General features: G+C 35.2%; 6 protein-coding genes across 8 annotated transcripts; 4 read left to right on the top strand and 2 right to left on the bottom strand.

Annotated features, from left to right (window-relative positions):
• Positions 1–766: 766 nt before the first annotated feature.
• LOC147789397 (uncharacterized) lies at positions 767–1,812 on the top strand. 2 transcript variants are annotated; one of them, XM_087117656.1, is made up of 2 exons: positions 767–1,407; positions 1,697–1,812. In XM_087117656.1, coding segments are annotated over exons 1-2 (516 nt in total). In that variant the 5' UTR covers positions 767–893; the 3' UTR covers positions 1,699–1,812. The 2 variants fall into 2 exon arrangements, with proteins under 2 accessions (XP_086973782.1, XP_086973781.1); XM_087117655.1 differs by lacking the exon at positions 1,697–1,812 and having other exon boundaries at positions 771–1,657.
• A 3,213-nt stretch (positions 1,813–5,025) lies between these two features.
• On the top strand, positions 5,026–7,311 carry LOC111810329 (uncharacterized). Its single transcript, XM_023697036.2, has 2 exons — positions 5,026–5,492; positions 5,875–7,311. Exons 1-2 carry the CDS (start codon positions 5,309–5,311, stop codon positions 6,645–6,647), a joined length of 957 nt encoding a protein of 318 aa, XP_023552804.2. The 5' UTR covers positions 5,026–5,308; the 3' UTR covers positions 6,648–7,311.
• A 462-nt stretch (positions 7,312–7,773) lies between these two features.
• Positions 7,774–12,434, bottom strand: LOC111810867 (FAD/NAD(P)-binding oxidoreductase family protein). The gene is made up of 9 exons (XM_023697681.2): positions 12,119–12,434; positions 11,791–12,014; positions 10,757–10,867; positions 10,492–10,545; positions 10,121–10,408; positions 9,318–9,509; positions 9,063–9,221; positions 8,324–8,560; positions 7,774–8,202 (listed from the first exon to the last, which is right to left on the bottom strand). The coding sequence occupies exons 1-9, from the start codon at positions 12,279–12,281 to the stop codon at positions 7,888–7,890; spliced, it is 1,743 nt and encodes a 580-aa protein (XP_023553449.2). The 5' UTR covers positions 12,282–12,434; the 3' UTR covers positions 7,774–7,887.
• Positions 12,435–14,249: 1,815 nt separating this feature from the next.
• On the top strand, positions 14,250–16,697 carry LOC111810434 (ras-related protein RABA2a). The gene is made up of 2 exons (XM_023697139.2): positions 14,250–14,593; positions 16,052–16,697. The coding sequence occupies exons 1-2, from the start codon at positions 14,429–14,431 to the stop codon at positions 16,538–16,540; spliced, it is 654 nt and encodes a 217-aa protein (XP_023552907.1). The 5' UTR covers positions 14,250–14,428; the 3' UTR covers positions 16,541–16,697.
• A 1,930-nt stretch (positions 16,698–18,627) lies between these two features.
• Positions 18,628–23,031, top strand: LOC111809726 (KH domain-containing protein At1g09660/At1g09670). Its single transcript, XM_023696123.2, has 8 exons — positions 18,628–18,887; positions 19,010–19,120; positions 19,356–19,441; positions 20,540–20,679; positions 21,861–21,998; positions 22,085–22,201; positions 22,283–22,426; positions 22,512–23,031. Exons 2-8 carry the CDS (start codon positions 19,020–19,022, stop codon positions 22,656–22,658), a joined length of 873 nt encoding a protein of 290 aa, XP_023551891.1. The 5' UTR covers positions 18,628–18,887; positions 19,010–19,019; the 3' UTR covers positions 22,659–23,031.
• A 1,023-nt stretch (positions 23,032–24,054) lies between these two features.
• Positions 24,055–27,990, bottom strand: LOC111809626 (uncharacterized). Of its 2 annotated transcripts, none has more exons than XM_023695983.2 (3): positions 27,754–27,990; positions 26,589–26,862; positions 24,055–24,372 (listed from the first exon to the last, which is right to left on the bottom strand). In XM_023695983.2, the coding sequence occupies exons 1-2, from the start codon at positions 27,827–27,829 to the stop codon at positions 26,624–26,626; spliced, it is 315 nt and encodes a 104-aa protein (XP_023551751.1). In that variant the 5' UTR covers positions 27,830–27,990; the 3' UTR covers positions 24,055–24,372; positions 26,589–26,623. The 2 variants fall into 2 exon arrangements, with proteins under 2 accessions (XP_023551751.1, XP_023551749.1); XM_023695981.2 differs by having other exon boundaries at positions 24,055–24,323; positions 27,754–27,989.

Below are 27,990 nucleotides of genomic sequence, written 5' to 3'. Positions count from 1 at the left end.
GTCGAATCTACTCGTCCTAATTATATTTGTCAATTCTTGTTTTTAAATAATATTACATGGTAAATAAATAAATAAATAAATAACATTTATTGTAATACTATAGAATTAAAGTTGGTTTCATTGCTTTTAAATTACCTATTTTTAGATTCTAAACTTTTATTAAATAATTATTTTGCTTCATTATTTTGTTATTTATTATTTAAATAATTCGTTTGACTTTTAAATTGCATGGTCGGTTATGTTTATTAACATGTCTCATTTTTTAAAAAATGGTATTATAAATTAACAAAAAAATAATAATTTGTATATAAATAAATATGTTGTGAAATAAATTGAATAATTTAGTCACAAAATAAGATTTTTTTAATATAAAAAAATAAGTATAATAAATATCATAATGATATTCATTTTATTCTTTAAGAATATATACAGAGCTGAAAAATAAAATTCACGACCTACCTTTAATTATTTCTTAATTATTTTTAAAAAATTCAATTAAAATCTCATAAAATTTAAATATAAAATATTTATAAGTCACGTTAATAATTTTAAATATTATAATCTTTTTAAAATAAAATAACGTTGAGTTGAGATGTAATCTTATTTTGGAATTAATAAATTAAACATTTAAATCCAATAAAAAAATTTAAAAAAAAATTATGGATGACGTCAATCAAGGGCCAAGTTTCAACCATGCTATTTCCAAAGGAAAATTGGAAGAATTTTTTTTTTTTTTTTAATTACAGAAACCGTCCATTTTAATGTCTCTGATAATTTTTTGTCGCATTATTTGATTGTTTTTCACCATCAATCTTCATAAATCTCCAAGCATTTCTCAACATTCTCCGCCATAATCTTCCCCCAATCCACAAGCTCAAAAGACTGAGAAAAAAATGGCCGATAGCTACTCCAAAATCAAAGCCGCCTGCAAATTCAAATCAAGATCCATCGATTACTCCGATCTCACTTCGCTTCCTCACTCTCCTAGATTCAACGCTGCCGCCGCCGTCTCCAATCCGAACTCTCACGATTCCGATAACAACAAGACGAATCGGCAACACAGCCGTTTGCCGGAAGAAGAGGAGGAGGAGGAGGAGGAAGAAGAAGACGAATACGGCGGAGAAGTCTCCGCCAGAGCCGCCGCGCTGAATCGGAACAACTCTGTTTCTTCATCAGTCTCTGGATTCCATTCAGCGGTGAAGAGAGCTCTGTCGATGCGGAGATCTTCGTCCGTAGCGGAACGGTACTGTAGGATTCACGATCAGTTCGCGACGCTTGCATCGCCGATCGATGATGATGAAATGGAAGATGGAGATTCGAAGGAAGAGAGAAAAACAGGAGGATCTGTGAAGAAGACGATGAAGAAGAAGAAGAAGAAGAACTCGGCAGGGAAGATCGTTAGAGCCTGTAAGCGACTTTTTGGAATCTAGTTTTGAATTGATGATACTTTTTTTTAAGAACGAATCCGTAAAGTATCTTTTGATCTTTTCCTGCATCAAAAATGTTCTCTCTGTCTCTCTAATTCTCTTCTCTGATTTCTGGTTCTGTTCTTTTTTGCACTGAAAAATGAGAATCTGTGTTCAATCGTTGGCTCTGATCCTTCGATTTGAGGAGTAATGGCGTTAGAAATGAATCTCAGTTCGAAGTTTGATTATTACATGTCCGTTTTCTTCTGAACTTTTTTGTTGATTTGCAGAGCAATAGCGTCGTCAGTCAGTCTGCCAACCACTGCCATCGCTACTTTTTGCATTTTCTCTCTCTAGAAACCAAAATTCTCACCTTCTCTCTCTAGAAATCCAATATTACCCTCTTAATTTTTTTTGTTTAAAATATTGTTTTATTTATTTCTTTATTTTTATTTCGTTTTAGTCATATATTTTTTATAATCTAAATTTAAGTTTAGTAAAATCATAATTTCGTAAAAATTAATAAATTTCTCCCCAATTTATCTTAAATGAATAGATTAAATTACAAATTTGGTTATTGTAATTTTTATACAATTATAATTTCGATGTATATTTTATGTCATTTCATAAAATTCTCTTAAATATTCGTAACAATATTATTTTAAATCACAAAGTCAAATTCTAATATTTAAATTATGAACATTAAATTTTAACTTTTGTTCAAGTAAGATTTAAGCCAAAAACATATATACTCATAGAACAATTATAATATTTACATTAAAATGTTACCTTTCCAAATAATATTAAAATAATAAAGTCAGCTACAAAAGACGGGTGACCTTTTAGTTATTCATGATTGTGATAAATTGATCAAAATAATATTTAATTCCATCAATTAACCGATGGGGTATTAAAAAAAAAAAAATTAAGTCAGGATCGATAACGAGAGTTTCAGTTGTATTTACGAAAAAAAATATTTTAAATATTTAAAAAATCAATTTTAAAAAGAGTTTATTTAATTAAAAATTGACCTGTAAATCAATGAAAAGACAAGATTATATATATATATATATAAACAAAATTATACTTAAAATCAAATTACAAAGGGACTATTAATTAGTATTATATTATTATAATTTTGAAGAAGGTCATGTATCTTAAATTAATATTTTAGTTTATTAAGAATAAAAATGGACTAAATCATCGAGAACGGATCTCTTTTTGTCGTCTCATCTCCAACAAGTTCTATTTAACTCTTTAATGTTTAAAATGGTTCAAACGTTCTTGTATTTTAAAATATTTTTGATATTTTATACTAAAAAAATAGTTTTGCGATATATATATATATATATATATATATATATATATATATATATATATATATATATTAATAATAATAAAAGTGGGTAAAATATTAAAACACAAGCCTAAACGATTTACTTGTAAACATGAAAATGGAATGGAATATAATTAATGAAAAATAAATTAAATTTAAATCTTTTTAAATATGGAGATTTTTAAAAATGGACAAAATGAATATTAATGAAAAATAAACAATTTCGAAAAAAATGGAAGAGATATATAAAATTATTTTAAATTAAACCATAAATATTCATATATATATATATATATATATATATATATATATATATATATATATATATATTAAAGAAAATTATAGTTTCAAACCCTAAATATGGAAAGTATTTATGTCATTTTTCCTTGCACAATTTCCTAAACCCAAAACCATCCTAAACCTAACAGGTTTTATCAAGTGGGCTCCACCTCACCCTAAACCCATGGGCTTGACTTCTAATTACCATTCAAATCTCCAAGTGGGCCCCACCCTTCACAAAAACATTTTTTTAAATATATATATATATAATTTGGCAATAAAAAATTTAGATTGGTTCACGGGTTAATATTTTTTAGGCCAATTTGAAAATAAGGTTTCAATTCAATCTTAATATTAACGTTCGTAACTTAGGTGAATAATATATTTTGATTTGTGAACATTTGATATTAAACATTTATAAGATTTTAGTTATTAATATAATACGTATTGCCGATAAGTAATTTTTTTAAAATAATTAAAAAAATCCGACAACTCAATTTAACAAAACTCGGAAATAAAATGTTGAGTTGGGTTGTGAAATCTATTTAAATTTTTCGAGTCACCAACTCGAAATTTCGAGTTGGTCAAAAAGATCTTTTCAACCTAATCCAATACCATCGGTGTACATCTCTATATCTGTTTTCAATAGTGGTGTGTTTTTTTAATGATAATAAAAATTTTTAACATTCTTTTTCTTTCTTCCATTTTTTTTTTTAAATTAAAATAATTGGTGATTAATTTATATCATTAAATATTTTTTTTGTTTAAAATAAATGATTACTTTATTAAATAATGGCCCATTAAATTTAAAAAATAATTATGATTAGTATTTGCTAGTTACTCTGCAAGAGGTAACTTTACATGGTAATAAAATTATTGGCGAATTTAATATAAAATCACTAGTCAACTCTATTTACAATAATTTGTTAAATTTAAAGTATTGAAATGTTATTTTTAATAAATTGCCCTCAAAATAAAAATTAAATAAACTCAAATTTGTAATTTGAGAAAAAAAAAAAAGATTTATAATTTTCAAGATTTTTATTTTGAACTTAACAATATTAAAATATAAATTAGTAATTGATTTTCAAATTAATTAAACTAAAAAAAAGTATACATGACATTTATTATAAAACTTAGTAAAATCGTGTATATATATATATATATTTCTTTTATTTAATCTTATAATTAATTTTAATTATTCTAAAAAATAATTTTTAACTATTTAAAAGATAAAATATATATTAAAAATTGAGTTGAAAATTTTAATTAAATATTTGAAAGCAAGGTACAAACTTTAGGTTACTTTTACGAAAGAAAAATTTAATAAATGACTCAAACCTCCGGAATTAACTCAATTTCAACAAAATTATGGTTGGATTCTTCTTTAACCACAGTTATATAGGTTGAAAATTTTATAACTCGAACAATTGGATTGAATCTGAACCTAACCCAATCCAACCCACAAATACATCTACCATATTAGACACTTAACACCATGAACCAAGTCAACTGGAAACCCGATGATTTTTGTATTCCTTATGCCATAAGGTCTAGATGTATTCACAAGCTCCCGAACACATGCAACTGAAGCAGTTGTTCAGTTGAAGCAGTTGAAGCAGTTGTTCGAATTCCTGAACATATGCAACTTAGGTCTAGATGTATTTGAAGCAGTTGTTCGAATTCCTTATAATATGCAACTGAAGCAACTTCTTGCGAATGAAATAAAAGGGCGGTTTGAATGTGGGGCTGTTCTCATTTTACCGAAGGGTTTTAGTCCGGCATCGTATTTCTAGATTAAAGAAAAGATGGGTAAAAGTAACATTAACACAATTTGACTTTATTTTTTAAAATATGTTTAAAAAAGTAATTACTGTCAATATATAGATGAAAATCGGCTGTAAACATCTCATAGATTATTTAAAATGTATTTTTTATTTATTTTTATTTATAAAATTAAGGTAATTTTGATTTTTTTTTTTTTTTTTATAATTAATTTTTGTAGAAAAATTTGAATTCCGTTTTTGAGATTTTCAGTTGGATTTGGACGATCATTTGATTTATCCATTTTTGGATTGAATTTGTTCCTCTCATCTCTCTCCCATGGCTTTCTTCTTCTCCTCCATTCTTCCTTTTCCCTTTTGGAGTTCCTGAAGACCAAAACAACACCGATTCCATCTCCCTAATCTCATTTGCTTCTCCATTGCACATTACTTCCACTTCAAGCAATCCCCCCTTGCTTTTGCTTCATTTTTTGTAGGGATTCGTTCCAGCGACTGTACCAAAAATGGCATCCGAAGGCGGTAGCAATGGAGGAGGAGATGAGACGCCGTCATTGTCTCCTAGAAGCAAGTTCAAGTTTCTTTGCAGTTATGGCGGTAAGATCCTCCCTAGACCAAGCGATGGCCACCTCAAGTATGTTGGCGGCGAAACGCGCGTCATCGCTTTGCCGCGTGATATTAAATTCTCAGGTTTCTGTTAGTTCCATTTTCTCGCCCTTCTTATTGTGATTGTGATTCTTCTTAAGTTTTCTTGGATAGTTTTTAATCTGATGATGATTATGTGACCTTCTGGAAAATCCTATTCTGATGATTTGAAGTGTTTTCTGTATAATGTTCGAATTACTTGAATGGATTTGTAGTTTTGTTCATCTGCGAAGTTAATTCTAAGTATGGAGGAATTTTTGTGCGATTTAAAACTTGCATTTCGAATATCAAATTATCTTTGACAAGTTCAACCAATTGTTGTTCCTTCAATAGTAATGAAGATTATCAAACATTTGGTTAGCTGTTTCTAGTGGATTCAAAATCCGTTTCGATCTTCTTTCCCATAATGTTAAATCTTCTTCAACAGATCTAATGAAGAACCTGACTGCTCTAACTGATGGAGATATGGTGCTTAAGTACCAATTGGTTCCTGAGGATCTTGATGTTTTGGTATCTGTGAGGTCTGATGAGGATTTAAAGCATATGCTTGATGAGTATGATCGGCTAGAAAGCGAAGGAACTCCTAAACTTCGGTGTTTCTTATTTCCTTCAAATCCAATTGTTCTTGAGGCTCAACCATTCTCTGCAGATCCCCAACAAATTCAGCAACGTTATCTTGAAGCTATTAATGGCATTGTGCGGTCTGGCTCCACCGCTAGTGCAAAATTCTCCCCTTCAAATGCAAACCGCCCCACATTCAGCCTTTCATCTGCTTGTTCATCTCCAAAATCATCTTCTCCAGAGGCCCAAACAGCTGAATCTATAGCCCAAGAAACATTCTCTTGGAATTGCATAAAACCCAGCCGCCCTCCTATGCATAAGGTCCACAGCTCTCCTAGCCTTTGCAGCTTCAACAACCTTCAACCTTCCACCAATGCCATTCCAATTAGTAAACCCCACATTCCACAGCCTCATTACCACTATCAACAAAACCAGCTGCAGCTGCAGCATCATAATAACTACCAGTCTTCAAGACCACCACAAGAGTTTGGCAGATTGAACGTCCCCGAAAGAGTTCCCATGTCCCTTCCGCCATCGCCGCCTATAAGTAGGGCCGACATCGGAAGGAGTCCGATGGGACCTAATTTCAGCCACCAGACATCATGTAAACAGCAAAGGGGATTTGGAGTGTGGAACTAATATGGATACTCTGATGAGTTTTCAGCGAATGGTAGTGGTAGGATCCATAGAACAGAGACTGAATCAATGGAGCCCGAGAATGCCGCTTTGGGAGTAACAAACACAGTTGATTAGTCTGTAGATAATTAGAAAGAAAAGAAACAGAGATGCTCAGTATATTTCTCCTTTGTTTGTGCTATATTTTGCACGCTCATCATATACTCCTTCATTTGTTTTCTTGATTTCTTTTGAACTAAGATTTCCCACGAAGGAAATACTTGTAAATCTCATGTGCTTGTGATTATCTTAGTTTAATACTTGTAAATAGAAGTCCCCATGTGCATAATCCTGTATTCCTGCTCTGCCAAACTGCTAAGATTATGCACAATGTTGATACAGTTCAGGTGTTCGAGTTCACTGCTTTAGATTGTTGATTTGGAGTAAGAATGTTCATAGCATACAGATTATTACTTGAAAACTAGATTGATTCTCAAGAAGAAATGTAGAAACTGTAACTATTTTGCTCATTTTGGTTGTAGCTTATACTACTACACCTGAATGTTTAGTGAAGTTATATAGAAGAAGAAAGTTGCAGCAATTTCTTGTGCATGATTAGAGAATGCCCCTCTTCTTTGACTTCTACTCTTGCCTGAGATTGTAGAGAATTATATTGATTTGACACCAATATTTTTTTCAATTTCATTTTTTTATATATTGATTATCCCTCTCTTAAGAACATTTTCAATAGCTATCACAATATATATTAAATGTCGCTAGCTTTGTCTTCCTACATAAACTTAAGGCATCTGCGATCTGGTTGTCCCACACTAGCACTTCCACGTAATAGCTCTACTAAAGGCGACCCTATTACTGGAATAGCTTCCATTACACCTGTTACAATGAAACTCTTGTAAAGTGAATTGATGGAGTGAGTCATTTTGTTGTAAACCGTTGTTTCAATAGGCGACCACAGAATAATCTCGAAACAAAAAACTAGAACAAACAAATTTAAGTTGAGTATAGCTCTACAAGTCGAGCTATATGAATGATGAAGATTTAGCAAGCAATGAACAAACAATCAATTAACCTAATCATTGTTTTATCACTAATTTGAGTATTTCTTGACAAAATCAAAACTTCCAAGAGATTAGAGACAAACACATAGAGGATAAAACTTTATATCTAATCCAATTGTTATAATACAAATTTACAGAAGATGGTAAGTGCAGGATAAGGGAATGAAAAAGATGTCAAAATGAAATCAAATTCCAATTGCATCAAGAAGCTGAGAGTGTTGGGAAGTAGAGACCAAAGAATTGGCAACAATGGCACCACTGGCTGCCACTGCAGGGACTCCAATGCCAGGGAAAGTAGAATCCCCACAGCAGTAAAGCTGAGGGATGGGAGTTGAATGCCCAGGAAATGTGCCTTTTCCTGCTTCAATTGCTGGCCCATATGTTCCTCTGTTCCTCCTAAGAAACCTTTGATGCGTCAATGGACTTCCCACCAACTTCACCTCACACTTTTCTCTCTTGAAACCTGGCCCAAGGGCTCTCTCAACTGCCCTCCACATCACCTTTTCAACCAAAATAGTTCGGGTTTAAACTCGTTTCGGTTAGGTTCTTAAAATCTTCGATATTCGTGTTTGAAACTCGAAGCATTACATAAGAAAGACTAAGAAAAGTTGAAGAACTTACCTCAGATCTTTGAGCCTTGAGATTTTTGTACTCAGAGCTCCTACGGTCAAGTCCTTCCCAAAGAGTATATGGTTCTGTTCCTGGTGTGTATGCATGTAACACATGTTTTCCAGGGGGTGCTAGATCTGGACTGAGAACGCTTGGTACAGATATCAAAACCACGTTTTGATCTGCATCCACTCCTCTATCCCAATCGTTTACAACTATATGATGAATTCCCAGGTCTTCACGAATACCCTGAAAAACACGTGTACAAACAACAAACATCACACGTATTGAACTCAGAATTTTCAGAGTCATGCCTTTAACTTAGCCATGTCAATAGAATCCTCACGTGTCGAACAAAGGGTGTACTTTGTTCGAGAACTCTAGAGGAGTCAAGCCTCGATTAAAGGAAGGCTGTTCGAAGGCTCCATAGGCTTAAGGGGAGGCTCTATGGTGTACTTTGTTCGAGCGGAAGGAGTCCCACATAAGCTACGATCATGAGTTTATAAGTAAGGACTACATCTCCATTGATATGAGGCCTTTTGGGGAAGCCCAAAAGCAAAGCCATGAGAGCTTATGCTCAAAGTGAACAATATCATACTATCGTGGAGCGTCGTGGTTCCTAACACTTTTTACATTAAAGCCATTATAGCTATCCATATGGAATGAGAATTGTTAAGCACCATCCTCTCCTTGTAGAAGGATTTAGTCTCATAGGAAAAAGAAAGAAAATGGTATTGCTAACATCACTCACCTCTGCGTCAAAGCCTAAGTGAAGATGCATAAACGATTCACATTGTGGCATTGCGTTTACACCATCACGATATGATTTAGGAACAACACTTTCAGGTAACAAGGCCAGTGTATCCCACATGGATGCATTGCTCACAACAGCCTTCTTTGCACGTATAAACTGCAACATATTCAATCATGACATTAGAGGATTACAAAATGGAGGATACTGTTAATGTTTCTTAACAATGACTGTGATTGATTCCATAGAATTTACTTGACCGCTCTTTAGCTTGACCCCAACGGCTCGATCGTTCTCGACTATAATGTTCTGAACATGACTTCCAAGAGAGATGCGCCCTCCAAATTTTTGCAGGCCTTGAACAAGGGCGTTAACAACTGCCCCACTTCCATGAAGAGGATACTCGAGACAGGAACCTGGCTTGTACCATTCTGCAAACATATAAATCTGAAATGTAGAAGAAAAACAAATGCATTTGTTATCCTTGGTGGCATTCAAACAAGAGGACCAAAGTAAGAAAGTCATTGTAACAGTCTAAGCCCACTGCTAACAGAAATTGTCTGCTTGGTCCGTTACGTATCGCCGTCAGCCTCACGGTTTTAAATCTAGTCTGCTAAGGAAAGGTTTCCACACCCTTATAAGAAATGTTTCGTTTCCCTCTCCAACCAATGTGGGATCTCACAATCCACCCCCCTTGGGAGCCCAACGTCCTCACAATCCACACCTTGTGTCTGGCTCTGATACCATTTGTAATAGCTCAAGCTCACTGTTAGCAGATATTGTCTGCTTTCGCCCGTTACGTATTGCTGTCAGCCTCATGGTTTTAAAACACGTTTGCTACGGAGAGGTTTCCACACTCTTATACGAAATGTTTCGTTCCCCTCTCCAACTGATGTGAGATCTCACAGTTATGACTTATGCGGAAAAATGGGAATAAAAACAGAATGTTTTTACCTACAGTGTTCTTAGTAACATGCATATCTAATACCAGATGCAGTAATACAGAAACTGACAAGACTCAGATTTTAGTTTTTCTAAAGCTTCATAAAAATATTTACCATCTCTGCTGATAATATGCCATTTGTTTTTACTCCAGCAAGTAAGAAAGCCAACAGATCCAACCAATTTCGAATGAAAGGATCGTTAAGTTCCAACGAGTCGATGATTTCTGAGAATGGTCTGAGAAGCTTGGTCGAACCAAGAATACCCTGAGGTCCCATCTGAATGAAGGATTTCAAGAGAGAAGGAGCATATCTTGCTGCAGCTGTTGAAAGAACTCCCCAATCGCCTCGAATTGATAGCGGTGGTAGAGCCATTGCTGCAGCAGACAATGGAAGTATGGTTTCCTGTACACACAAATGGAAGCTAAATGATATTCCAGATGAAAATTTTGTGCAAGGATATAGGAAATAGACTACATTTTACTTACTAATAGTTTCTGCCATTCTTGAACAGCATTTGGACTTGCATACTTCTCAAGATCCTGAAGGTAACAGACTAAACATTGCTTAATTCCTGTTCTTTTCAATTTTTGATATCACAATCTTATGGATGTAGTTGATTTGGGTGCTTATACACATTTATCTATGTGATTGAACAGGCAATATGTGCCTGAAAAAGATGTTTTCCTTATCAAAATAAAGCAAATGGAACAAGAAGTAAAATGGGTTACCAACTCAATGTCTGATATCCACCTTGAAAAACTCTGTGGGGCCAATGCGTGACAAGAACTCTCCTTCAGGTATGTATACCATCCATGAATCATAGTTGACACAAGGAAGTGACTCACCAAGTGCATCTAAAACCTGAAAATTTTAACAAGTAGATGGAAAAATAAGACTTTTGGGTGCTTTGATGATAAGGGCTTTCGATGTTTGCCAAGCCGCATTTTGTGTTTGTGGGCAGTACGGAGTGGTGTGATATTGTCCGCTTTACCTCGTTACGTATCGCCGTCAGCCTCACGGTTTTATAACATGTCTGCTAGGGAGAGGTTTCCACACCCTTATAAGGAATGCTTCGTTCCCCTCTCCAACAAATGTGGGATCTCACAATCCACCTCCTTTGGGAGCCCAACGTCCTCGCTGGCACACCGCCCGACGTCTAGCTCTGAGACCATTTGTAACAGCTCAAGCCCGCTACTAACAGATATTATCCGCTTTGGCCTGTTATTTATTGCCGTCAACCTCACAGTTTTAAAACATGTCTGTTAGGGAGAGGTTCCACACCCTTATAAAGAATGCTTAATTCCCCACTCCAATCGATGTGGGATCTCACAATCCACCTCCCTTAGGGGCCCAACATCCTCGCTCACACATCGTTTGGTGTTTGACTTTGATACCATCTATAAGAGCCCACCGCTAGCAGATATTATCCGCTTTGGCCTGATACGTAACGGGTCAAAGCAGACAATATCTACAAGCGGTGAGCTTGGGCTGTTACAAATTAACAGGCCAAAGCGAACAATATCTACTAGTAGTGGGTTCGGACGGTTACAAATGAAAATTGAATCTCCTTATCTCCATGCCAAATGTCATGACTACTCAATGAATCACAAGAAAAGAACTATAATCAAGACTATCCGAATTCAGAAGACAATCCATTTCACTCATATCATTCATTAGAACTCTATATTGCTTCCTCAACAGAAGAGATTACTAGACATATATTAGATATTCTAGGTGTTTATTCAGTATTGATAAGTGGCATGATATAGAGTGAGGGAGTTTACTTGAGCAAGTGGATTTGCTTGAGGACCACGAGATTGAAACCCAGAAAACAACGAGGGACCAGAGTCAAATTTGTAGCCCTTAATCTCAAATGAATGGGCAGCACCACCAGGCAAATCATGGCTCTCTAATACAAGAACATCTTGTCCATATCTAGCTAACAGCCCTGCACAGCAAAGCCCCCCAATGCCACTCCCAATTACTACAACATCCGCCTCTGCCTTCCCTGCAAATAATCATTTAACCTAGTATGAAGATTATGAATGAAAAACCATTTGATCAAAGCAAAAAACGCCGATAAAAGGAAGAAAAAGAGAGCGAAGAAAGGACCTGAGAAGCCATTGTTGTTGTTGAGAGATATGGAGGTAGTGAGAGTGGGTTCTTGAGTACTGCTGGAGCTTCGTGCGAAAATGGGCCGTCGATAGGCTGAAGCTCGAACAGCAGAAGGGGAAAGAAACCGAGAGAATCCAAGCACATTGGAGCAAATGTCCATTGCCGCGGACTGGCGGAGCTTCCAGTGGATTCGGTTGAACCAGAGAAATGTGAGAATTGGAGATATTTATGATTTATGAAGACGAAAATCGATCGCTTGAAGGTTTGGTTCAAAATCAAAGTGATTGTTCATGACATCCAGGGCTTCGCGTGGCTTGCCAATGACCGTTGTTTTCCGAAATGAAAATGAATTATAAATGCCTAAATTAAAAAAAATTAAATTCCAAGTCAATTATTAAAATAATAATAATAATAAACAAATAATAAACAAAATGGCAAACTATAGAAAAATTTGAATAATACTTCTAAATTTTTTTACGTTAATTTTAGATGATAAAAGTTAATATTTTATTTCAAAAATACTGTTACACCTCTAACTCAAGTTAAAAAAAAAAGTAAATAAAATATTAACTACTTCTATTCAAACGAGGAGTATTTTCTTTTAATTTTATTATTATTATTATTATTATTTTTTTTTTTTTTTTTTTTTTTTGAAGTTTAAGGGTATTATTGAAACTTTTGAAAATTGAAAGGCAGTTTTAAAAAAAATTGCAAAATTCAAGGACACAGTTCAAGGACACAGAGTATTAACTACGAGACCAACTCATTCCATCTAATATATCCTTATCTTTAACATTCATATTATTTAAAACATTTAAATAAATCTTAAATGTATAAACTTTTAATTTTATATTTAATAAATTTTACTTTAGAATTAAATTACTTATATAACCTCCTCGTAATTTAATTCTCTATTAATAAATCAAAATTAAAAATCTATTAGTAAATCAAAATTAAACATAATTTTTTTTAATTAATTAAACATAATTTTAAAATCCGAAGATCAAACATTTTTTTTAACCTAAGGTTAAACTATGTTTCTACTTAGTGTATATTTGATACACTATTACTAAAGTAATTAAACTTTTCACCTTCCCCCATAGTTTAAAACATTATCTTTAATAAAATTATAATTTATTATGAAACTTCACCTAATGTTCATCATGGCTCATCAAAGCTTGTAGGTTGTTTGTCCTTGTGTGCAAATTTCTCCTTAGTTGGTATGCCATCATTGCTTATTGCACTCTCCACCAATTAGATTTTCTCGACCTATAGTCTTTATTCACGTTATTCTATTAACCTAAAAAAAAATTTCATCTCGGGTCACAGGTCGTTGCTGGTTGTAATAAATTAGGACTCTAACATATTTGTAGGCTCTCGTCCTATTCTTAACTTAGTAAGTTACAATAGACTTCATGATAGTATCATCTATTTATGTAGTCCATCGTCCTCTTTGAAGGCGGGTTTGTTCCACACATAGTAGTGGTTTCTCATGTTATCTGCTTATGTAATCTCTCGTTCTCTCTTAGAGTGGGTTTATTCTACACAATAGTGGTTTCTCATATTCTCTATTTATATCTTCATTGAAGTATATTGTATGATTGATGTCTTTTGTTCACGTCTTTCACTCCACATTGTTGGCTTGTCGTGACATAAGGACGAATACACCAATTTCTCCCGAAATATATTTTTATTTACAATATAATTATATATAGATATATATTTTTATTATCTATTTTCTAACTACTCTTACAAATATTTTCAACTATTTCAAAAGGTAATTTTTCAAAACATAGGTTGAAATGAGCCCCAAATTTTTGTTTGAAAATAAATAAATAAATAAATAGTTTACGAGCTAACATTTTATTTTTATTAAAAATATAAAAAATTAAATAAATGATTCGAATAAGTTACTAACTATAAAAAAAGATTTTGTTGGATTCCGTTAAAAAATCTAAATAAAAAAATTTAATGATTAAATAAGAGATATTTAAAAAAAAAAAAAAAAAAAAAAAAGTTTAAAGGGTAAATAAGGGATGTTTCGGTAATTAAGTCGATGATGGGGCGGTTGGTCGAAAATGCCCCTACCTTGAAGGGCAGTTTTGGGCACAGAATTGCTCTGTCAATCCCAGGATTTGAAGTCCGCAGACTCTCCATTTCGTCTTCATATTCGAAGTGGAGCAGCCGATTCTTGAGGAACAGATTCTTCAATTTTGCTTTCCAGATTTGGGGAAGCTAAATCTGTGAGCCAAAGATCGAGGAACGAGAGAGAGAGAGAGAGAGAGAGAGAGGAAATACCGGCGAGATATGGCCAGGAGACCCGACGACGACTATGATTACCTCTTCAAAGTTGTGCTAATCGGCGATTCTGGCGTTGGAAAATCCAACCTCCTTTCCCGATTCACTCGGAATGAGTTTTGCTTGGAGTCCAAGTCCACCATTGGCGTCGAATTCGCCACTCGTACTCTTCAGGTATCTCTCACTCTTAGTTTCTCTCTCATTGGATATTTATATCTGCCTCCGCTGTGTGTTCGCATGCTTTGCATTCTCGATCTGTTTGTAAATCTGCATTTGGATGTATTCTGGAACTCGAACTTTCTTGAAAGTTGTTATTCAAGGAATGATCTGATTTCTTTCTCGCTTGAAACAGTCGTTTTTTCAAAATCTGAATTGAGTTTGTGCATCTTCTCTTGCGGATCTGTGTTCTTGATTCGTTGTTCTTCTTGTATTTTCATTTTAACTTAGAGGAATGCGGGAAGTTATTAGTCTCTTTACTGATCTGGATTTCGATGATGAATTGAGAAAAACGCCTGATTAGGTATAGCGTTTGATGGAAATTATTCAAATTCTGATCTGTGGATCGGTAAGAGATTCCATCCTAACTGTTAACGGAGATATATCTGAATATCATAATTGATTGTTTTGATGCCATTTAATTCAGTCCATAGAACCTTAATGCCATTCTTTAAAAATAAGAATCTGGAAAATGCAATTATTATTCAGATTTTGTTTATGCATTCCACCCTTCTTCCATTCCTTCCTTTCCTTTTTTATTACGCAAACTTGACACGTTCAAACAATTTGATAGCAATTCTAAAGAGGAAATGCATTTCATCAAGTACTTACCAAAGTGGAGAAACATTTGCAATTCTAGCCGCTCGCTGCAGATTTTGATTTACACTGCATTATGTGGTCGTTTAAATCTCAGTTTCTTGGACTATAGTTGATACCTGGAAAATGTTCTTTAGTTAGTGATCTTGTCACGCACATAAACACACGTTTTGATGATAGATTTTGGAGCTTCTTGGGTCCTCTTTGTGATATTAGTGGCACATTTGTTGAACTAATGGTTGCCATAATCTGGATCTCTGCAGAATGATGGAACTTTTGTGATATCTGTAGTTCTTGTCCTGCTAAAGATTTCGAACTCATTTTTGTTTGTCTTGTAAGCTGAGTTAATGTCGAACGCGGTGGTGACTCCTTGCTAGTGTTGGATGATGAAAGTCTCACATCGGCTAATTTAGGAAATGATCATGGGTTTAAGTGATGAATACTAACTCCATTGGTTTGAGGCCTTTTGGGGAAACCCAAAGAAAGTCATGAGAGCTTATGCTCAAAGTGGACAATATCATACCATTGTAGAGAGTCGTGTTCGTCTAACAGCTAGATGACTGAAACTGTTCGGTTTTTCGGAGCCCTTTTCCTTTTTACCCTCTCAGACTAAAATTACAGGCGCATGGTTTCCAATTTTATTTTCTGATTCTTGCCTATGAAGTTAATCTTTGCTTTATAAAATCAACAAAACGTTTTGGATATACAAACAGAACAACTTTTGATCATTTGTTTTATATGACATTTTAGCCTTAAGGTGGGTTTAAGGGATCCATTATATTATGAAAGTTATCAAGAACTGTTCTGCTTATTTATCAGGTTGAGGGAAGAACTGTGAAAGCCCAGATATGGGACACAGCCGGTCAAGAGCGATACAGAGCGATAACCAGTGCTTACTATAGGGGTGCCCTTGGAGCTCTTCTCGTGTACGACGTAACAAAACCGATGACATTTGATAACGTAAGCCGTTGGTTGAAGGAACTCAGAGACCATGCAGATTCCAACATAGTCATCATGTTAATCGGAAACAAGACTGATCTGAAACACCTCCGAGCGGTGGCAACGGAGGACGCTCAAAGCTATGCCGAGAAAGAAGGGCTGTCGTTCATCGAAACATCTGCTCTTGAAGCAACAAATGTGGAGAAGGCTTTCCAAACAATTCTCTCAGAGATATATCGGATAATCAGCAAGAAGTCCCTCAATTCAGAGGAGCCCGCTGCTGCTGCTGCTAACATCAAAGAAGGTAAAACCATTGTGGTTGGTGAATCTGAGGCCAATTCAAAGAAGCCTTGTTGCTCATCTTCTTAAGTTCGCAAAATATTTCCACAATTTTTGGATCTCTCTCTCTATCTCTTCTTTGTTCATCTGCTCGTTGATTACTTTCTAGTTACCAACTCTGTTCTGTTTTTTGTTTGCTTGGATTTACATTGATATATAATTTACATATAATTCATATTTTACTTCAGATTTTTTTTTTGGTTTTTTTATTTTAAATTTAACTTAGGTATAATTTTGAGGTGACCTCGGTAGTTTGAACGGTTCGATCGAACATATTATTTCTTAGTTGTGCCTGTTTGGTATCGAGCTCTTTGAGGGCCTTTCTTTATCCATTCACACTAAAAGGTAGTGAGTGGAGTCAGGCACAAAGCGATCCTCAGTTGCCGAGATCAGCCTTGTGCTATCTTAGGTTATCTTCTGTTGAAGTTGTGACTCACCAGTTGCCGAGATCAGACTTGTGCTATCTTAGGCTATCTTCTGTTGAAGTGGTGACTCACCAGTTGTCGAGATCAGCCTTGTGCTATCTTCTGTTGAAGTGGTGACTCACCAGTTGTCGAGATCAGCCTTGTGCTATCTTCTGTTGAAGTGGTGACTCACCAGTTGTCGAGATCAGCCTTGTGCTATCTTCTATTGAAGTGGTGACTCACTTGCAACATCAGTTTTTCAAACCTGGGTTCATTCTGGGAATGAAAAACTGGGTTCATTCTGCGTTCATTCCCATTCCACTTTCCACCGGAAGAAGGCAAAAAGAAAGATCTCGAACAGTTTTTCAGGCGTATAGAGAATGACACCTAGCCTTGTCCTCTCATCATCTGATTCCTAGAATTTAGGACGTAAGAATAGTTTGGGACTGGATATGACCCTTCTTCTTTTTGACCGGACAATCGGATGCATGAATCTTGCTGAAAATATCATTTTGTTATATACGTGGGAATGAATATTTAAATGAAAAGATTGTTAAATAAAATTTTTGGTTTATATAGTTTAGAAAAATTTATAATTTATCATATGCTCTCAAAAATAGGATTTTCATCTTTATTATTGATAAAATTTTATTAAATAGCCGCTATTATTAGAAGCCATTAACGACTTTTAAATACTTAAGATTTAAATGTGGCGGATGATTAATGTTTGAATTTGTTTATTTTAGAAATTTGTATATATAAATTAAAATTAAATAATTATATATAAAATATTAAATAGTATCACTACTTGATTTATTTGAAGTTATATTTTTAATATAATGTGTATGTTTGTCCATTTTTGTTGAATAATTAATTACAAGAGAACAAATTGATGTAATCATAAGTTAAATTTAATATTATTCAATATATTGTTATATTAGTTAACTAAATTAAATAATTGCAATGCATAAATAAATGTTTTTACATTAAACATTAATTAAAAGTAACATTGATTATTAAATAATTTAACTTAATGACTAAAATAATAAAAATAATAAGTATAAATTAATTAAAATATTAATAAGTAAATAATAAAATTGTGCATTTAATTATTGATGTATTACTAAAATTTTAAGTTTGATATTTAAAAATTAACTTGTCACTTAGGGTTCCTCTAATTTTAGTATCAGGCCCCTTTTTTAATGAGTAGATTACACTTCGAAATACTCGTAAGAACTACAAATAATGATATCAAATGTAAACTCGTCAAATCCCGGATAAATCCCATGAATCAAACGGATCTTACTGAATCCAATACGTTAATCATCCATGTGCCTATACATATAGGTCGGGCGTCCATGTGCCTATACAGATAGGTCGGGCGGGTAAAAATGGATTTTGAGTCAATGAATTTAGATAACATTTAAAGTCACAACGTTAAAAACTCGTCTAAAATTATAAAAACCAAATAAATTAACCTATTAAACATTAATAATAATATTAATATTTAAAAAAAAAAAAAATATATATATATATATATATATATATAAAAAGGGTATTGTCAGATTGAATCAGGCAGTAGGCTCCACTCCCACGTGAGGTGAGGGGGTAAAATGGTAAAATCTTAAATACAGTGATAGAAAAATAAAAAAATAAAAAAAAATAAAGGTTTTTACTTTGGGTAGAAAAAGACGCATCCACCAGAAGATTGCCAATTTCCCATTCCTCATCTCATTCCCCATTGCCACTGACTCATTGATTGCGCGAAGAACAATACAGTAAAATTCAAAGAACAGCAAAAAGCACTCACACAACGCCACGATCTTCCCCTTCTTCCCCCTTCCTCTTCCCCTTCCCCTTCCCCATAGGGCTTTCCCTTTTCCGCCACCGCCTCTCTTCATCGGACTTCCCTTTACCTCTCTGCCTCAGATTCATCTCCTTCTTCGCCCCACCCCCCCTTTCTTTCTGCAAAGGTACGCTTCTTTCTCTATCTGGGTCGCCCTGTTCTTCGTTGGATATGTTAATTTCACTCTTCTTCTCCACTTATTAACCCAATTCCACTTCTGGGTTTCTTCTATTTTGTTGTGTTCTTTAGTTTATGCGTTATGGGGGAGAGAACCCCACCTGGGAGTTACTTCCATTACCCTCCCCCTTCTGCCCATGCATCCCCTCACAGGACTCCTTCCATTCCCTTAGATCGGGAGAGGTAATTTCCCTTTCTCTGTTTCTCAATTCTTCCTCATGATTTGCTTTTTGTTTTGTTTTTTTTTGTTTTTTGGACTGCTTGATTCAGATTCCTTGTTTGATTGATCATGTAATTCTGTTTTTATCCCACTTTTTAACTCTCTTGTGTTGGTTTGATCATCTTTGTCATTGCATTTGAATACTGACTAGAAGCCCTATTGAGCTTTTAGTGATGTTGTGTTGTGTGACAATGGCAGATATCTAGCTGAATTACTGTCAGAGAGACAGAAGTTGGGTCCCTTTGTGCAAGTTTTACCCCATTGTAGCAGACTTTTGAATCAAGGTGGGGTTATAAGATCTCTTCTATTGCATTATGTTGTGGCAATACTTGTTATTGTTTCTTATAGTTTGGATTATTTGTTCCTTTGAAGTTTATTATGGGTAGACACTGTTTTCTTGATCATTTGAACAAATTTAATTACGACTGAGCATACGATTAGAGAAGAAAACGAGTAACAATCAATCGGGAAGGAGTTTTTTACTCCCTCGACTCGTAGAAAGAAATTTGCTTCCTGTTAAAGAGAATGGACTGTTGTGTGAATTATATATCGATAATACATGAGATTAGATGATCGGAACTGAAGTTTCGTGGAGGGGCTACGAACAAGGGGACATTTGTGGCTATGTATTGCAATGGGAATGTTGTCTGCAGTCTTTGTGAAAGAAAAATTATACTCGTCTTACTATGTTTGCCTATTACACGCAGTTAAGCGTTCTCGTTGTTTGCTGGCAGCTATTAAATACTAGCCTTATCTTATATCATTGAGTTGTAATGTGGGTCGGGTCAATCCAAGTTTAGGCTTAGCCTGTTATCAGAGCTAGACACTGGGTGGTGTGCCAGCGAGGACGATGGGTCTCCAAGGAGGGTGGATTGTGAAATCCCACATGGGTTGGAGAGGGGAGCGAAGCATTCCTTATAAGGGTGTGGAAACCTCTTCCTAGTAGGCTTGTTTTAAAAACCTTGAGGAAAAGCTCGGAAGGGAAACCCTAAAGAGGACAATATCTGCTAGCAGTGGGCTTGGGCTGTTACACTAAGGCCTGCTATGTCCAAGAGCGTTTCATTTTCTCTGTGTGGATGGAGCCAAAGATGAATCCTATTGGCCTACTCGATACTTTGTCAAGTCGTAATTAATTAGACAAAATCAATTACCATAAGATGACGTTAACTTGTGATGATGTCATGAATCTGAGACATGAGACATGATCTTGAGAAAAGTTCCCAATGACTGGTAATTTTTCATGAATAACTAGCCATTTATCTTCGGAGTCGTCATCTTACACGAGTATTTGCTTAGTCAGTTGCATGTGCGCTCCTTATATAAGACGAGTATTTTCTTAGTCAATTGCATGTGCACGCCTTATTTATTACATCTCATTTCAGAGATCAGACGTCTATCAGGCCTTAATCAAACTTCTGTGGATCATGAGAGATTTGAGCACGGGAGTCCTTACCGGTCACTAGGTCAGCTCTCGAATGGAAGACCAATGGACTTGGAAGGTTGGCCTCCAATGCAAATGGAGGTAAATATATATTTGTCCTTGATCTACTTCTTTTCCGTGTTGCTAGTTTTTCGATATGAACGCTTTCTCTTTAATCCCTATTTTCTTTGTATAAGGATATTTTTCTAAAAATGGAAAACTTAACTTTCTTTTAAATGAATGAAAGAATACAATACAGATAGACAATAGCCTAGATTCGAGATACAAGTGTTTCGAGTTATTAAATTTTCATCTCGGGGGCTTGAATTCAGACCTTTGTAGGGTATCTCCAAACATCCCGAGCCATTACTACTGGGGAATTCCTTGGTTCTAACCTGTGTATCCTCAAAATAGAATAAGTAGTTCTTCGTGTTTTGAAATAGAACCATAGAATAAGTAACGTATCTATGACAACATGTGTGCAACACTTGGACACTCTATGTAACAGTCTAAGCCCACCGCTATCAGATATTGTCCTTTTGGTCTTTCCCTTTCGGGTTTCCCTTCAAGGTTTAGACACTCTATGTAACAACCTAAGCCCACCGCTAGCGCCCACCGCTAGCAGATATTGTCCTTTTGGTCTTTCCCTTTCGGGTTTCCCTTCAAGGTTTGGACACTCTATGTAACAGTCTAAGCCCTCTGCTAGCAGATATTGTCCTTTTGGTCTTTCCCTTTTGGGTTTCCCTCCAAGATTTGGACACTCTATGTAACAGCCTAAGCCCACCACTAGCAGATATTGTCCTTTTTGGTCTTTCCCTTTCGGGTTTCCCTTCAAGGTTTGGACACTCTATGTAACAGCCGAAGCCCACCACTAGCAGATATTGTCCTTTTTAGTCTTTCCCTTTCGGGTTTCCCTTCAAGGTTTGGACACTCTATGTAACAGCCGAAGCCCACCACTAGCAGATATTGTCCTTTTGGTCTTTCCCTTTCGGGTTTTCCTCCAAGGTTTAGACACACACTCTATGTAATAGCCTAAGTTTTTAAAACGCGTTTGCTAGGGGACTGGTTTCCACACCCTTATAAAGAATGGTTCGTTCTCCTCCTCAATCGACGTGGGATCTCATAATAAATAGACACGAACGGTAATAGAACAAAAATTAATAGATTTTTGGAGTGAAATACATCAAACTCATGCATACATACATTTCAATAAATGTGTACTTGTCGTATCCGTGTCCTTGATTTTTTTTAAAAACCCGTGCTTAATGACATGTTTACTGCAGGGAAGTGGACATGTCCATGGTATGGGTTCCCTTCAAGCTCACTCAATGGGTTGGCCAAGGGTGCAAGGAGGAATTCCTGCTACGCCGATAGTTAAAAGAGTCGTTAGACTTGATGTACCTGTTGACAAATATCCAAACGTGAGTCGATATTCTTACGTTAGGTGGTGATATTACTGACCTTTTGCCTCTCTGATGTTCGTAGTTTGTTGCTTAAATCATATCAGTATAACTTCGTTGGACGACTTCTCGGACCGCGCGGAAACTCCTTGAAAAGAGTCGAAGCCTTAACGGAATGTCGGGTGTACATAAGAGGCAAGGGCTCCATCAAGGATGCTTTGGAGGTACTAAAAGTTTTGAATCTCCTAGTCCTAACTTAAATCTTCAATATTACTTACAATGGATCTGAATGTCGTGTGCTTTAGGAAGAGAAACTAAAGGACAAGCCTGGATATGAGCATCTTAATGAGCCCTTGCATCTGTTGGTTGAGGCAGAATTCCCGGAGGATACGATAAACTCGCGCTTGGATCATGCCGTAGCCGTTTTAGAAAGCCTATTGAAGCCTGTGGTATGAACTAAAATGCCCACATCGACTAAACCTCCGATCGTTTTATTAAGAAGTCGTGTTCTCATGGAGTTGTTGTGTATTCCAGGATGAATTGCTTGATCAATATAAGAAGCAACAACTAAGAGAACTCGCGTTACTAAATGGCACCCTAAGGGAGGAAAGTCCAAGTATGAGCCCGAGCATGTCGCCGTTTAACAGCACGGGACTGAAACGGGCCAAGACAGGGAGGTAAGGTAAGGTAAGGTAAGGTAAGGAGGAGTGATGACGAGTTTCGTGGTCGACACTGTGTCGGTTGAAACCATGTTGAGAGGTTTTGGTGCCTTCTTGTCTTCAGCAGATGGTGAAGAATTTTGCTGATTTTGGTGTGCTAAATGTGATAGATAGGCTTATGCTATGCTCTATTTGGCTGACCACTTTTTCCCTAATATGGGAGGGAAGGAGAACCCCCTTCCCCAATTCAACATTTTTTCATTTTTTTTTTTTTTTTTTTTTTTTTTTTTACCCTTTTCTCTAAGGTAGCTATTTAATTTAGGTTAAATTATAAGTGCACCCCATAAACTTTAATCATTATGCCAATTTAGTTCTTAAATTTTTATCCAACGATTTACTATGTCATGTTAAATTATCAATATTTCTTCAGCGGTAGGGCTAAGGGCTATGTACATACCTCGTTGATGCATGGCGGCAAAGTCGAGAGAGACGGAGATCGAAACAGATCGATGAAATTTAACTATTTAACCGAGTAGGAAGTTGGAGACGAGATAGAACTCAAGATGAAGAGAATCGAAAGGGTTTAAGGAAATGAACAAACCTACTTAGTTTCAAAATTTTAATGTCAATTGTCCAACGCTCACGAATTACACATTTTACAAAAGTTGTAAGTTAATTATCGTTTTTTACTAAGATTGTAGTAGGAAATTAATTTGAGTTAATGTTACTATGTACTATTTAATATTGTTTTTATAGCCATTTTTGCTAAGGGTAATGGATTTACACTTTTTTTTTTTTGAGTTAATGTTCTTAAGTTGACACGTAAATTTTGATATTTTTATTAATATTTTAGTTCCAAGCTTTAAAATTTTGATATATATATATATTTGAATTAATAAATGAAAGTTAAAATGTCCATATTTATAGTATATTCACATTAGCGATATCTCATGGACATATGAAAATAACAATAGAAATATCAACAAAAATTCAAGAATACGTCACCATCTAATACACCCGAAAGTTAGAATAATCCTAATATATATATATCGAGTTCTTGTTAGGTGGGAGAATGAAAAACACTTGACCCCTCGGCTCGAGGACATGTGCCTTAGCTAGTGTGATTAAGCTATGCTCGAGGACATATGCCTTAGGTGGGAGAATGAAAAACACTTGACCCTAGGCTCGAGGACATATGCCTTAGCTAGTGATTAAGCTATGCTCGAGGACATATGCCTTAGGTAGGAGAATGAAAAACACTTGACCCCTCGGCTCGAGGACATATGCCTTAGGTAGTGTGATTAAGCTATACTCGAGGACATATGCCTTAGGTGGGAGAATGAAAAACACTTGACCCCTCGGCTCGAGGACATATACCTTAGCTAGTGATTAAGCTATGCTCGTATTAGCACGTCTTTAGAACAATATTTGGGGCCTTAGTCAAAACCCTTTCACCATTAAACTTGGTATATGACATCAGTTTTACAAAACCTGAACTCGTATTTTCTTCAAGCACTCCTTACAAAATGATTCACTATAATACGGGAATTACAAGGCTATGCACCACCCCAGAATTTTCAAAAATCAGGGGAAAACAAAAATCTAACCTTACAGCAAACTCAAGCTATCATCTCACCATCTTTTAGACATTTGAAATGCAATAATTCCAACATAATGGTTTCTGAGCCTGTGAAAATAGCCAGCAGAGTGTCGGGTCGTATGAGAGATACTCAGATCTACGAACAGGAATCGTTCGAAATTTATATGCAACTTTGCACAAAAAAGAAGGAAAATCAAGAGAAGTGCCTGAACATTTGAGCTGTAATAATCTATGATATGTACTGCCTAACAAATGAGGGACGGACCCGAAAAGAAACGATGGCGATGCAAGAACCATGTAAAAGCTAATGTATCAGGTCTAAAAGATCTAAAAAATCTATAACAAGTAGTACAACAGCCAGAACCAGAAAACTAAATCATAAAGTCAGAGAAAGTAAATAATTGGTTCATTTACAAGCTTTCAAATTTTCAAATGGTTCGAAATTCAAATATTTACTAAATACAAAATTAAAGGTTTAGAATTTCATTAGACATAAAATTCAAATTTATATTAAATAATCAATTAATTTTTAAAAAAAATTTCAAATTTGTGAACGACCTATTACATATAAAATTGAAAGTTCAAGTACCTATTAGGCACAAAATTTAAATAATCAATTAATTTTTTAAAAAAATTTCAAATTTGTGAACGACCTATTACATATAAAATTGAAAGTTCAAGTACCTATTAGGCACAAAATTGAAAGTTTAAGAATGTATTCTATACTTTAAAAGCTCAAAGCTCAAAGACCATATAGATACACACCTCAAATTTTAGAACCAGACTTGTAATTTAACTTAAATAATTGGACTAGATGTTGTTGCAAAATCATCTTCTATGGACGCGTTACTAGTCATGCACACTTATGCCCTATTTTTGAAAGGGAAGATCTAACACACTTAAGCTCAACTAAAGCTCAAAGATGTATCTTGGGGATATCTACGGTATTTGTTGAAGATTTTTAACACCCTGTTGCCGGGTTACCTGTTTTCTTCATGTGCTTACAAATGAATGCCCTTCTCTAAGTACCAAAGGAAACAGAATCCTATACTTTCATTACTCAGAGAAGTTATGGAAACAGGCCCCTAAGAAAGTTGTACTTTTCCTGTAAACTCCAGCTTTGGGTCTAGTTAACACAACACTCCAAAGGCATTGTGCAGTAAGAATTAGGAGCCAAAGTTACTTTATATTCCTGCCCTCATGCCACAAACTATTGCCATTAGCTTCTTATTGAATTTGGTATTTTCTGTTACAAGGGTGGTTCTTCCATGGAACAGCTCTTTCTCGATATCCTTTCAGATGAAATGCCACACTTTTATGGGAAAATGTTGCTACGGCTAAATTATGAAAGAAGAATGGACGGAAGGCAATCAGATGATCTTTTCTAAAATGTGTGGGAGATCATAATTTATTAAATGGCTCCTCATGGAGTTCTCCAATTTATTTTGTAATTAGATTCTTCTTAGTAGTACCAATTGATAGAACGTCTTGTAACGATCTTGGCAGTGCTTCATGAGGCCTCTCCATCTATCGAATTTTCCTATTAATAATATATTTCCTATATAGAAAACATGCACTCAAAACAGATACCTTATGAATATTACTTGAAAACTTACTCTCGCCCACCAAGCAGCTTCAGCTAAGTCTCTAAGGTATCTGTTTACTTTTTAAGACACCACGTCAGGCTTTTCCACTTCCCATATAAGAGTTTTAATATTAAATTGTAAGTTTAAGTCAAGATGAGAGAGTCAAGCTTGAAGTAGAATGGCTGGCAAAGAAGGAACAAGGGAGACAATGAGAAAACAGGAAAGGGAGGAGTTAGTCGATACCTAAAAAGTATTTTTAGCCTTTTAAGATATAAAAGTGGTTCCAAAATGAAGGAATGGAGATGCAAAACTGAGCAATCACCTATATAACTGCACATATATAAGCATTATGCATTCCTGTTGGCACAAACATGCCAACATTTTTTTCCTATGAAATGCCAGCAATACCTATAAAAGGCTTACTTTTCACAATTTTTTGTATTCAGTTCTTTTTTGGCTTCATATTGGTGCAAATGCAAAGCCCTCTTTCTATCTCAATGTATATCTATACTTTTGGCCAAGTGGAAAGTCCCTTTTGTAATTCTCCAAAGAAAATTAATATCAATCAAATTAAATAAGAAAAGTAACTACTGGTCATGCAACCATGGATAGAAGCATACATATGCCATTGGATATAGTTTGTTCATATTGTATCCATCATGGGCAACCACATCATCTAATAGACATGACATACCACTCCAGCATATCAATATGAAGTAAGCTATTTCAGGTAAGAAATAAAAGGATGACAGGATCAAGGACATACCCAGCTTCAGTGGACTAGAATTTCAGAGATATTCTTCAATCCCGAAGACCAAGTTCGACCTCAAGCTCATCATCTTCTTCAAACAATTTCAGAAGTCGGGCATATTGCTCCTCTCTTCTCTTCTTCTGCCATAGCTTGAAAAGGAAAAATGATAATAACACAACTACCAAAAACCCAAGGAGGATGATGGCAACCATAGAGCCAGTTTTGCTGCTTGAGGATGAATGCTTCCCAGAGTTAATACTATCTTTGCCACTGGAATCATTAGAAAGGGCTGTAGTAGCCAACCAAAAGAAGTGTTAAGTGATAGCTGCAAAAGTAAAAATTAATGACTCAACATGTACTAATCGATGACTGGACATTTATCATTCGACAAAAAAGTTCATTTCTAGATAAAAGGTAATGGAAGATGCACAAAACGAAAAAGTAACCATGGGGTTTGGAATCTACACAGGTAAAATACCAATACACTATAGCACGCTTGCATCTCCTTTGCCCAAAAAAGCATAGAAATGGAAAATAAATAATGAAGTTTGAGTACGGGTTTAAGGAAATAAACATCGAAAGCAGAGATGAACCGAAACTCCTCATTTCATTTGCAATGAGAAAAACAGTGCGTAGCTATTGAATGAACAAATTTTATGGCTGCTTTATGGTACACACTTTTTGTAACTCCATAAACTTCAAAGAAAGAATGTACAAGAAGTTATTTTTTATGACAACATGGAGATTTCTTTTAAAAAACACAGATTAAGTAGTACTAGTGTTTCGTGCAACTGCTTGTCTCGCTTACACATTGCGAAATTGAGATTAACTAATTACAGCCACAAACTTTCATATAAACAGATTATGAAGTTCTGAAAGTACTAATTTAACTGAGAAAGCATAAAGAAACAAAGATTCCAAAGGACATGTTCAACTAATTAACAAGGAAGAAGACTAAAAATCAAACAAAAACAAGATCTCAACACAGAATTCATGAAAAACAGTCAATTGCATCCCAGTCATTCGATTCACATCAAGAGCATCCAGTAACAGAATCAGCAAAGAAAAAAGAAGGACAAATTGCACAAATCAATTGACAGATCGCAGAAACCGAATAAAGCAAAAGATTAAAAAATAAAAAGAGAGAGAGAGAGAGAGAGAGAGAGATCTGAAGAAGTACCGGAGACGAAAAGTAGGGAAAGCGAAGCGGAAAGCGCAACCAAATCAGACGATCTGCGACTCAAATTTCTGCTCATATCTATATCTGACAAACCGTCTCTAGAATCTCTGCAACAAATTGAAACGCTCGATCGCTCGCAGTAGAGAAATGGAAGAAGTTGAAAGGAAAGCTGAAAGTTGCCAAACCACGCTAATGCTAAAGCGCTACCTTACGAAGTTGTTCAAGATGCATGATTAT

Source organism: Cucurbita pepo, chromosome 14 (assembly GCF_057944985.1).
Source record: "Cucurbita pepo subsp. pepo isolate OVF chromosome 14, ASM5794498v1, whole genome shotgun sequence".
Taxonomy (NCBI): domain Eukaryota; kingdom Viridiplantae; phylum Streptophyta; class Magnoliopsida; order Cucurbitales; family Cucurbitaceae; genus Cucurbita; species Cucurbita pepo.
Note: the sequence above shows the minus strand (reverse complement) of the source record. Positions and strands in the feature narration are given on the sequence as shown.

Bases quoted from the DNA above. Each gene is read 5' to 3' on its own strand.
- LOC147789397 (XM_087117655.1), top strand. From the start codon at position 894: ATGGCCGATAGCTACTCCAAAATCAAAGCCGCCTGCAAATTCAAATCA.
- LOC111810329 (XM_023697036.2), top strand. From the start codon at position 5,309: ATGGCATCCGAAGGCGGTAGCAATGGAGGAGGAGATGAGACGCCGTCA. The intron at 5,493-5,874 runs GTTTCTGTTAGT...CTTCTTCAACAG, and splicing joins GCGTGATATTAAATTCTCAG to ATCTAATGAAGAACCTGACT.
- LOC111810867 (XM_023697681.2), bottom strand. From the start codon at position 12,281: ATGGACATTTGCTCCAATGTGCTTGGATTCTCTCGGTTTCTTTCCCCT. The intron at 10,868-11,790 runs GTAAACTCCCTC...TAAAATTTTCAG, and splicing joins AAGCAAATCCACTTGCTCAA to GTTTTAGATGCACTTGGTGA. The intron at 10,409-10,491 runs GTAAGTAAAATG...TTGTGTGTACAG, and splicing joins AAGAATGGCAGAAACTATTA to GAAACCATACTTCCATTGTC.
- LOC111810434 (XM_023697139.2), top strand. From the start codon at position 14,429: ATGGCCAGGAGACCCGACGACGACTATGATTACCTCTTCAAAGTTGTG. The intron at 14,594-16,051 runs GTATCTCTCACT...CTTATTTATCAG, and splicing joins TCGCCACTCGTACTCTTCAG to GTTGAGGGAAGAACTGTGAA.
- LOC111809726 (XM_023696123.2), top strand. From the start codon at position 19,020: ATGGGGGAGAGAACCCCACCTGGGAGTTACTTCCATTACCCTCCCCCT. The intron at 21,999-22,084 runs GTGAGTCGATAT...AAATCATATCAG, and splicing joins CTGTTGACAAATATCCAAAC to TATAACTTCGTTGGACGACT. The intron at 22,427-22,511 runs GTATGAACTAAA...TGTGTATTCCAG, and splicing joins AAAGCCTATTGAAGCCTGTG to GATGAATTGCTTGATCAATA.
- LOC111809626 (XM_023695983.2), bottom strand. From the start codon at position 27,829: ATGAGCAGAAATTTGAGTCGCAGATCGTCTGATTTGGTTGCGCTTTCC. The intron at 26,863-27,753 runs GTACTTCTTCAG...TGGCTACTACAG, and splicing joins TTCCCTACTTTTCGTCTCCG to CCCTTTCTAATGATTCCAGT.